Source organism: Stegastes partitus, unplaced genomic scaffold (assembly GCF_000690725.1).
Source record: "Stegastes partitus isolate 25-593 unplaced genomic scaffold, Stegastes_partitus-1.0.2 Scaffold275, whole genome shotgun sequence".
In the NCBI taxonomy this organism is placed as follows: Eukaryota; Metazoa; Chordata; class Actinopteri; family Pomacentridae; genus Stegastes; species Stegastes partitus.
Window position 1 is genome coordinate 438969 of NW_007578006.1, and position 11281 is coordinate 450249.

Consider the following 11281-nt stretch of genomic DNA (forward strand, 5'->3'; position numbering starts at 1 on the left):
CTTAAGACAGACTTTTGGTGTTTGAAGGGTTAAAGGGTAGATTCACCCATATTGCAAAATACATATTTTTTCACTTCCCTCTGTTGGTATCTAACCATGCTCATAGTTTCTGTTGTATTTTCTGAGGCTTTGAGATATGCACTGTGGAGATTTCATCTCATGTTGAAGGAAACAAGAAATCATTGCACCAATCAACATTATTAAACTAATACCAGATTGAACAATATGTGCAATGTGAAGAGAGTTATCCCCTCCCTAAATCTGCGGTTATCTTCTGCTCTTTGGAGCGTCACAGCTTCTTTTAACTCTTTTATGTTCCTACAATTTACTGATGTTGTTCAGCTTCACTGCTTTCATCAGCGTCATTTCCAGATGCAGCCTGCAACTCTTCCTTGACACAGGGCTCCATTTAGCAGCTACAGACCCAGATACTTTTCTCAAGAGGTGGAGGAGACCAAAGACAGAGCTAAAAGGAGAGTTAATATTAGACTTATATTTATTAGGTGATTATAGACAATACTTGAAGTTAATGTTTCTGCTTACAAAGCGACGGTTTAGTAACAAATTCAATATGCTAACACTCCAAATGAACATGAACAAATAAAAACAAAAATGATATGCGTGGTTCGATACTATCAGAGACGAAGACTTCACCACCTAACCGATAGAAAGATGAATATGTGAAGGTGTAATTTTATTCTTTGCTCACAGATGACACTCTGTGTGGCGGAGCACACACCACTAGTTTTCACCAACTATGTTGTTGAACACACAATGCCCACACAGACTGGCCTCATGTTGTCCTGAGCAGAGAGGTACAGGAAATGGTCGAATGGTTTAATACAGGAAGCGGTTTTTGACATCCGATCCAAAGAAAGGACTTGTGGGCGTGGACGGCAGCCAGCTGCACAGGCGGATCAAGATGAGAACAGTGTTACTCCAGACAGATCAACTGATAAGCTTCTGCCAGACTATCAGTCAGCCTCCTTCTCGCTCTGCCTCTCCTGACGCACACAGAAATAAATGCACACAAACACACACAGCTCACTGCCTCAAACACACTCGCCGGATCTGTTAAGATTATCGTCTGGATCCGACTCTCTGCAGAGGGCAAACTGAGGCCAGCCTGTTTTCTGTGTCCACCTTCTTGTAAACTCTTCCTGCTTCATGTTTGTTAGTCAGTCAGCAGGAATAATCGCTGAGATGCAGCGGGAAATAAGAGACTGCGTAAAAACTGAGCCGTGGAGATATTTTTTGCAGATCGTGCAGTCTTTTTGTAAACTCTTCCCTACTCTTTTTATGCTGGCCTCATTTTATTTCAATGAGTTATTTAATCTGGGGGCGTAGTGCGTCGCTGCTGAGGCTGCACCAATAATTTCGACTGCATGCGGCCCCTAAATTATCATGTGTGATGGAGAACTTTGAGGGTTTGTGCATTTCACACTAAAAACAGTGGGTTAAGTGGTTCTATTTAAACCTGTACCACTAATTTAAAGCTCTATGTAGGGTTTTTTAGTGGAAAAATATATAGTTGCTACTTTTAAAGTGTTGCAGTTGCCTCCTACAGGATGTAACACAGGATGTAATTTAACCCTGGACCGTTCATAATTGCTTATTCTGGTTTTTGGTGATAGCACACTGGCAGAAAATTGTACTGCCACACAGGGAGTGATGCATTATTTGTTTTTTAGAGCAGAAATGACTATAAAAATGTTGTTACCAAATTAAATGTGTTTCTTAATCCAGTGTGAGCCACAAGCTCCAGGCTACATATTCATGTTTATTGTCTAATATCATCTAAAACAGGAATTCCTGAACTTTTTTGGCTGCGATTGACAAATATTAAGTATACTGGAAGTTCTCTTTTAAGATTGTTTAATTTGTTTTTAGCGGCCTTTTGACACAAAATATGGGGCAGCACTACTGTTCCCTTTCTTACCACACGGGAAGAAAAAAGCACATATTAGAGAGAAATAAAACATAAAGTGGTGCAGCAGCATTTTCTTAGTTTTGTTTCCTACACCGGCAGTAATCTGGTCATTGTGAGAGTCCTGACTGACGTGTGTTTGTGTAGATTCTGAGTCATCCTGGTCATGGGAATCCTAAGAGCTTCTGTAAAAAAGAAACTGGACTTCTCTTTTTTGTTTCTTGAAGACGTTTCACCTTTCATCCAAGAGGCATCTTCAGTTCTGATTTGACTGACCTGTTGGGAATCAAGTGCAATGATTTGCATCTGGGAATCCTGACCTGAGATGCTTTAGCAGTAGATCTACTATCTATCTATCTAGATCTACTTTTCAGCCTTTTCTAATGGTCATAAACTGTGGGTAATGACTGAAGGGAGGAGTTCATGGATACAAATGGGTTTCCTCCGTTGGATGGCTGGACTCAGCCTTAGGGACAGGGTGAGGAGCTTAGACATTTGGAGTAGAGTAAATGCTACTTCTTGTCAAAAGGTGCCAACTGAGGTGGGTAGGGCTTTTGTTCATGTGTGGGTACAAATCCTCTTCAAAAGATGCTTTCAAGATTTTCCTCTGGGATTATTAAAGTTGTATTTATTTTAACTAACTGGAGGGATTAGATATCTCATCAGGCCTGGGAACACATTGGGATCCCCCAGGAGGAGATGGAAAACATTGCTGCACAGAGGGACATCTGGAATGACCTGCTTAGCCTGCTGCGACTGCAACCTGAGTCCATACATGCAAAAGACAATGGATGGAATCCTGATCTTAAGTCCAAACAGCCGTGAATGTGTTAAGCTCTTAAGTATGTGTAGTAATGCTTAATTTGTTTCACGAGTGTTTGTTTGTGTGTTTGGTTCTAGTCCTCAAAACCCAAAGTGAGCATCCCTCTGTCAGCCATCGTGGAGGTGAGGACCACCATGCCTCTGGAGATGCCTGACAAGGACAACACCTTTGTTCTGAAGGTAGGATCTGCACCACTTTTACACATCTGCACCTGCAATAGTAGAAATGCTGGACAGGATTAAAAACACAATAAACCTACATGGAAAACAGAGTTTGAAACCAGGTTATTGGAAAATGAGGAAGTTCATGCCTTTGCTGAGTTAACATTGAATTTTCCCTGCTATTTACCCTGATGTGACCCACCGAACAGAGCTCAGTGTGTGACTGCAGTGTCTGGCTGCCTCCACAGGTGGAAAACGGGGGAGAATACATCCTGGAAACCATTGACTCCCTACAGAAAAACTCGTGGGTTGCTGACATCCAGGACTGCATAGACCCCGGGTAAACCACCAGATAAATATTTGCTGTTGACTGAAGATGGAGAGAAGAGAGGGACCGCGGGATGGAGAGTAGATGAGGAGGAGGGGAAACACACACAGTCATTAATCATTCAATTAGTGGAGTTTTTGACAGGCTGCTTGAAGCACAAACATGGGCGAGCTCACACCGCTGACATTCCTCCTCAGTTTCCTGGAGTAGGGGACGATTCTCGGTGCAGCTCAGGACATAAACAGAGAGATTATTTGTGTTTGTAGGATGTGGACGTGTGTAGAGTTGTGTGTTGGGACTCAGTGATGTTTGTTTGCACATGTGTATATGTTCTTGCGGTTCTCCTGACCTGCCTGCTTGTGTACAGTGATAGCGGCGATGACATCGAGCTGGCGTCATGTCCTCATGGCCAGGCCTCCAAAGACTGCTCCATGGTGGCCTCTTGCAGCTGCGAGCTGCTGTCTGAGGGTGAGCAAAGACTCGACTCTACTCTCGCGCCACGTTACATAATGTTTACATGTTTTGACCCTGATAAATGTGTTCATTTATAAAAACATGTTTAGGAGTGTATCGTGCTCCAGAGAGGTCGTGTCCTACAGCAGCAGAGCATTACAGCGCCCCCTCAGTCCGTTGCAGGGAACCTCCTTTTACCCAGCACCCGTCCCACATGCCTTTAGAGCGCTTCCTCCAGTCCCCAGAGGCCCAGGGCTCCAACTCTTCTGCAGGTAATAGCATTTGCTTTTCCACCTCTGGAAAATCCAAGCAGGTGAGGATTCATGAACATGAAAATAAACAAGATGACGATTACAGATGGGAAAAAAATGAAACATTTGTGTGTGGCGCTGCTCAGGTGGTGGTGAAGGAGCGAAAGAATCAGATGGAGATGCCAGCTTGGTGGGCTACCCATGGTTCCATGGTACGCTGTCCCGTGTGCGGGCGGCTCAGCTGGTGCTTGCAGGCGGAGCCAGGAGTCACGGGCTCTTTGTGATTCGTCAGAGTGAGACACGGCCAGGAGAGTACGTCCTCACCTTCAACTTCCAGGGCAAAGCCAAGGTGAGATGAGAGGCAGTGTTATGTGATTGAGTCCGACACACTCTGAATTATTTCTCTTTTCAGTTTGCTTATTTTGTCTGACTCACAGTTCAAAACAAATGTGTTAAATTTACAGGGATGTTGAATAGAAAATTGCTGGAACCATGATATTTATTTTTAGTGTCCCTGCACACTAGTACATATTTTAGAAATTACATTTTAAAATTGTTTCCATACTTGTCTCATGAAAGCACAAGCTGCAGTTCAGCCCAGTGAAGCTGAAAAGTCAAAGTTTTTGTCATGTGACTATTGACCTCAGCAAAGTCACTAATGTCTTCACAGTTGTGCTAAGGGGCACATCATTTTTCTTTCTTTTTTTGCAGAATTTAGTTCAAGCAAACATTAAGTTTTTGGTGAATTTTTAAATATGACATGCAGAGTAAAGTGATTTTGATGAAAGGTCACTGCTTAGGCTTAGATGTGGTTAAGATGAGTAGCTCAGGAACATTGGAAACTTAGAAAACTGATCATTGTTTCTGGTTTGAGAGTTTCTGGCACTGATGTATGGTGCCTTTTTAGTGATTTTTTAAAAAGATAACATGCTATTCAAACCTGCTGGTGGGTTTTGGGGTTCAGAAAGTTAATGCATTTATGAACTGGTCATTGATTGACTTTAAACAATGAATTCACTTGTAAATAAACTCAGCCTTTTTCTCTTGACATTTGGTGCTGCAGCCACTGCAGACCAAGTTGTTCAGGCCCTTAAAAAGCTGCAGTAATGTCAACGTTTTGTGTTCCCTGATGTAACATGATTCCTGCACATCACATCCTGCCAGCCGGCAGTGTTGAGGAAGTGTCAGCTGCCGCCTCTTCCTCTGGTGTCCTCTTGGCATTCTGTCGCTCTCCTTCCACAGAAAGATGCCTCTGAGATAATGTCCTGACCTCTGTCTTGTTCTGTTTGTTTCAGATGTTCACTGCGTCTCACATGGCAATTCTGTCTTTCTGTGTTTTCTCTTTCCATGTTTCATTTTCTTTCTCATTTACTGTCTCTCTCTCTCTGTCACATCTTTGAATTGCAAACTTTTCTCCACCTCATTCTGTTTCTCCTTTTTTCCTCCTCGCAGCATTTGCGCTTGTCAGTCAACGAGAACGGGCAGTGCCACGTCCACCACTTGTGGTTCCACACCGTATCAGACATGTTGAGACACTTCCACGCCCATCCGATCCCCCTCGAATCTGGAGGCTCAGCTGACATCACGCTACGCTCCTACGTACAAGTGCAGCGAAGCTCCACCACAGGTACTGCACACACTGCTCGTAGATCAGATGTAACTGCTGATTTAACCCGTCTATTGTAACATTTACAATGATCTTGAGATCTGACAACAAACAGGGGTCAACACTGTTGCCTTACAACCTGCTGTAATTTGCATGTTGTTCCTGTGTCTGCTCCAGCCTCCTCCCACACTCCAAACACACACATGTTAGGTTAATTGGTGTGTCTAAATTGGCCGTAGAATTGAGTGTGAGCATGCATGGCTGCTTGTCTCTTTGAGTTAGTGGTGGACCGGCGACCTGCCCAGAGTTTACCCTTCCAGTGTCAGCTGGGATATGCTCTGGCCTCTCGTGACCCTCTGTAGGATAAAGTGGATACAGCTAGTGAATGGATGTGTGATTTTGTAATTTCCTCAGTGGTGCCTTTTCATTTGCTCAACTTTCTGCTTCAGTCACATGTTTCCTCACTTTGGGCTCATTTTTCACTGCAATCTGCATCTCTATAGAAACAGTCACTGTATGGTTGTGATGAGAAATGTAGAATTTTTTTTGTTTTTCTTGTTGGAGCAAACAGTTTGTTTTTGGTGATTTTTTTAAAATGACAACTGTAGAATAAATGATTTTGATTATCACATTTTAAAGCTTAGATTTGCTTTCTGACCAAACAGTGACACACATTATTAGCTCGAGGACCATTGGAAAGTTAAAAATCTGATGTTGCTCTCTGTTTTTTACAGTTTCTGGCTCTGATAAATGTTGTAATGGTGGCATTTTTTAAAGATTACTTTACTTTTCAAACCTGCTGGCAGGTTTTTGGGGGTTCAGAGGTGAAAATAAAAGAAGGGTAAAATTTCCAAGTTGTCCAAATTGTCCAAGCTTTTTTTTTTTAACTTACAGAGCTCCAAATACGTTTCTAAGAACGAAGAGTCTCAACTTGAAAGTTACTCTTTGGATCACCAAATCCAAAGCACTATGGCAGCCAATTAGAAACTTAAATATGTTGACAGGTCGCAAAGGTTTGGCCTCATAGACAGAGGAAGCAGAGCTAAAACTCCCTGACCCCCACCCTCTCCCCCACACCCCCGTCCACACTAACACTGCTCCTGCCCTCCACTCTCCTGGCATGGGATAAATGCCCTCCTGTACAGGAGAGTGAGGGGGCGATTATACCGCAGGAGTTTTGCATGCAGGCCGAGACTCCAGCTCCAACCCACCCCGGTGGTCACAAAGAGGCCCTCTGTTTCCCCGAAGGCTGGACCTACACACATTCATGCACTCACTCACATGCACATAGAGTGAGGGTTTGATTCAGGGTGTAAAAGGCTTTATTGATACACTGGTCAGGCGTGTCTTTGGCACCAGTGTTGTCGGTGTTATTGCCCACCAAGAGAAAGGATAATAAAGGAGGCCCACACTGTCTGTGTTTACATGCTGCTCTGTGAAGGAGCCTTTTACTCGCAACTCTTCAGCGTAAACCAATAAACAACTATCAGCAGCACGGATTAATCTGTATTATTAATGTGTCTTCTATTAAAAGGATGCCTTTCTTCTTCCCACAATCTGCTGCAGATGTGGCCGCGCCTCCAGTCCTCACTCCACCCAGGGATGCAGGCTGCCGGACGGATTCGGCTCCGCCAGCTCTTCACCCTCCTGGAATCGCGGTGCCTGCGGGGCCTCCTTCTGATGCCCCACTTTCTTCAAGCACCTCCTCCTCACCCACCGCCCTTCCCTCCCTCTCCCGCAGTGACCCAGGTACCGGAGGAGGAGTAGGAGGAGGGTTACAGAGCCGGAGCAATAGCTCTGAACGCCTGCTGGAGGCCTCTAGTGGAGCCTCTGAGGACTACCACGATGCTGATGGGACTCGCCGGGCCAGAGCTGTGGAGAACCAGTACTCTTTCTACTAAACCACACCAGGCAGGGTTCGGTCATGTATCTGCTGACTGGATGAGATGCAGAAAGTTGGAAGTGACATGGGGCGCTCTGCTGATGGTGAAAACGGTCCAGATCACTGGATCACCCATCATTTTGTTTGTTTGTTTTTGTTTCCTGTTTCTCAGATTTGAGAACGGGGTTGAGATGATGCCGAGCAGTGAGTCCATGCTGATAAAATCACTCAGCCTACGTGGCTTTGTTTCAAACTCAGTCGTCAAAGATGTGCATAAACAGCGACGCACATGGCTACAAGTAGAAAGTGAGAGGATAAGATGTAGAAAATGCAGCATTGAACATCAGTGTAGGAGGAGAAAGCGCGAGGAAGTGATCCAGTGGAGTCATATGGCTTTGATTCACCTCTTTTGACCACTTCCCATTCACCCTTACCCACAGTTCCCTGGGAGCAGAGCCTGTGTCACCACCCTGCTGGAGGACTGAGAGGTTGGAATGACCCTCAAGAAACAGTCCCTCCCTTCTGAGCTCCTCCGAGCTCCCGAGAGCATCTCGTTAATGTTTGTAAAGCTGCTTTGAGTCTGTCCCGGATATCCTCACTGTCCCTGCGGGTTTTTCCCTACAAAGTCCTGCTCTGGGTCTTTGGTCTACACTAACATCAGTACAGCAATCATGGGTGTGTTAGTGTTAGCTCAGAGGTGTTTTTCTTAAACATGTACAGCCTAAAGGGTCTTAGTGCCTGACGATTACCTTGGACTTGAACGGACTGTTGTCCATAGCAACAAGGAGGATGACGCTGTCATCACACATCATCACAACAGCCCAGAAATTAAACAGGAGATTAATTTACTGTCAGTTTCTGCTTAAGACATATTGAACATACATATCTCTGCACACTGAAGTGGTTCTCTTCTCATAGTTTTGTTGATGGCTGCAACACACACAAACACACACAGGTGGTCATACGTTGTGTTACAAATCAGTTTAAAACTGTTAAAATGGAAGAAAAACCAATCCAGGTTCAGCCTGTATGATCAGGACAGGGTGGCTCCCATTTTGATGTCCTACTGGGTTATTTCTATGAGTGTGTGGTGGTGTATTAGAGTCCAAATATTTTTCAATGATCGGTGTGCTACAGTAGTGTTTCTAAAACATGGTTTTCGGAGTCCCTCCGTCTGGTGATGGTTCTGTATTCAAACTCATCATATGGATAACCTGTAGATTAGATATGCTGTTAATATAGATCACTTTAAAGTAATGCCTTGAAGATATTATTATACCAAATCCAGCATTTATCGGAGGGACTTGGGACATGTTTTGTTTTTGAATGGTGGCAGTATTGTGTACTGTTTGTGCAGCCTGCAGGTGAATTGTGGGTGGAACGGTACAGTTAGTAAAACAAAGGGTACTAGGTGGCCATGCTTGAATGGAAAGATGTGACATTACTGCTTTACTTTAGGCTGACACAGTGCTGAGCTGTTGAGGCTAATATTTTAAAAGACAATGTGATTTTTACTCCACTTTTTTAATGTAGGTATTTATGCCTAAATATCAGTTAGAAAATCCTCATAAAGCAAAAGTATGATATTTTGGGAAATGTGCTAATTGGCTTCCCTCCTAAGTGTTAACACCTCGGTACAACTCTCATGTCTGTAATGTGTGAAGCAGCAGGCAGCTAGCTTAGCTTAGCACAAGGACTGGAAACAGGATAACCGCAAGCCTGGTTTGTCCAAACATAACAAAACCCGTCTTGCAGTACGTCTGAAGCTCATTAATGAGCGCTTGTCATGTTTGTTTAATGTGCCCAAAATCCAAAGTGTCAGTTTTGTTTGACTATTTCGTTTTGGTCGGAACCAGTTGCCAGGCAACAAGAGGAGACTCCCAACTCCAAAAAATACGGTGAAACACCTGTTTACACTTTGGGTTTTTGTATGGAGTAAATAAATCAAAATCTAATTAAGTTTATGGAAAACATATTTGAGAGTTTTCTTAAAAATGTCAATGGAGGAGGAAGATTTGATTGAGAGAGGAAAGCTGTTCTAAAGCTTTGCTGCTACTGCAAAGATCTTCTGTATCCACCAGCCTCAAACATGGAACTGTTAAAATCAGTTGTTCTGAGGAGCTAAGAGGTAGAGGTACCCAGATGCCAATATGCATGGCTTTATAAACAAGAAAAATAACCTTAAAAGCAGTTCTGTCTCTATAAATGATGTAGTGCAGAGATGCAAGTACAGGACTCTGCATTTTTTTTGGTACCAGTCAGGAGTCTTGCAGCAGACGAAACAGTGAAAACCAGTCGATACTGAGCTACAGTGAGTTACAGTAATCCAGCCTTGGGAGATTAATGCAGTGGTCACAGTCTTCAGATGGATTTCAATTTGGCAGTGGTCCTCAGTTGAGAGTAGCACCCTTCAACCACAGAGTCTGTCAGATTTCAGTGCTGAGTCAAAGATGAGACCAGTCACTCAGCTGAAGACAGTTTAAACAAGACAGAATTTGTTGACTAACTGTCCGTAGAGAGCCATAGGGATGCTGGTTTGCATATTTTGTTACCGGAAACAAAGCCAGATTATCCTTGTTTTTAGTGCTTTAAGCTAAATTATCTGGTTGCTAATGATACATTCATATCCACAGTCATCAATTTTCTCATCCTCTCTCCGCAGGGCAGCAGAATAAACGCACTTTCCAGCAACTTTTGTTGGAAAATATGTCAGACACACCTGAAAACATAAAAGCAGAAGCATTTGAAAGTATTGCAAACGGACAAGCAAGCAGCTGCATGTAATATCTGAAGCACATGCAACGCTTTTGTTCAGTTGGATTCAACATATCAAGAGTCGCCGCCTGTCTTTTCGAGCATGGCCATTTAGCCTCAGAGGTGATTTGAGTCGTGGAGCGGACGGAGCAGTTCATGTGCCAATTTGAATCCTATTTTTGAAACATATTTATTCCTCAGCCTGTAAATTACATTTTTCCCATCGAGTCTTATTTATGTACAACTGATTGATTCTTCTTGATGAAACATCCACAGTGGAAATGGTTTTTTGCAAGAAACCCACGTCACATATCACAGATTACTCATGTCGCCCTTTTATTTTCTTAACACACTTAAAGCTGAATTTTCTGTTGTCTGACTGAGTTTTGAAGAGTCTGTGCAATTTTGTACAAAGTGATGTACTTGACATACTACTTTATATTTCTGTGAATAAAATGTGAACAAACTATTGCACATTTTCTGCAATTATTCGCACATAAATGTCACAACCAGAGGGTTCAGCCTCACATATTGGTGATTAAAGGCTCAAGAAGGTTGCTGGCTTTGGGGTTTCAAACATCAACTGATGAAGCATTTATAGTGATGACGCGTTTCTCTGTACAGACAAAACTGTCTCATCTGTGTGAGTAGAAGTGTCAAACCCGACGTGATGTGGTTTCTCATCTGTTTCAGTTTACACTAAATAAAACTGTCTGCTCTTGTTTCATAATTAGGCCCACAAGAACATGCTTTGAAGTGTAAGACATTCAGGCTTATCCCACACATTTATAGAGCAGCAGTCATCTAGATTTAAAGATCGTAGTTTAAAATCGCTTTAGTCTGTTTATCCCTATTCAGGACTTTCATGTTGCCATATGTACACTGTGTGCACAATTATTAGGCAAGTGATTATTTTGACCATATCATAATTTTATCCATAATTTCCAACTCCAAGCTGTATAAACTTGAATGCTTATTGGATTTTATGCATATCAGGTGATGTGTATTTGTGTAACGAGGGAAGGTGTGGCCTAAGGAGATCAACACCCTATATCAAGGTGTGCATAATTATTAGGCAGATTCTTCTCCTCAGGAA

At 43.1% G+C, this 11281-nt stretch overlaps 1 protein-coding gene across 1 annotated transcript in view; it reads left to right on the forward strand.

The window, feature by feature from the left end:
• sh2b2 (SH2B adaptor protein 2) overlaps positions 1-10654 on the forward strand; it is a 29559-nt gene extending 18905 nt beyond the window's left edge. Inside the window, exons 3-9 of the mRNA XM_008282543.1 lie at positions 2828-2929; positions 3160-3251; positions 3607-3707; positions 3803-3964; positions 4090-4292; positions 5396-5570; positions 7116-10654. Coding sequence (XP_008280765.1) covers positions 2828-2929; positions 3160-3251; positions 3607-3707; positions 3803-3964; positions 4090-4292; positions 5396-5570; positions 7116-7450 — 1170 coding nt within the window. The 3' untranslated portion in view covers positions 7451-10654. The remainder of the gene's footprint in view (positions 1-2827; positions 2930-3159; positions 3252-3606; positions 3708-3802; positions 3965-4089; positions 4293-5395; positions 5571-7115) is intronic.
• Positions 10655-11281: the final 627 nt, after the last annotated feature.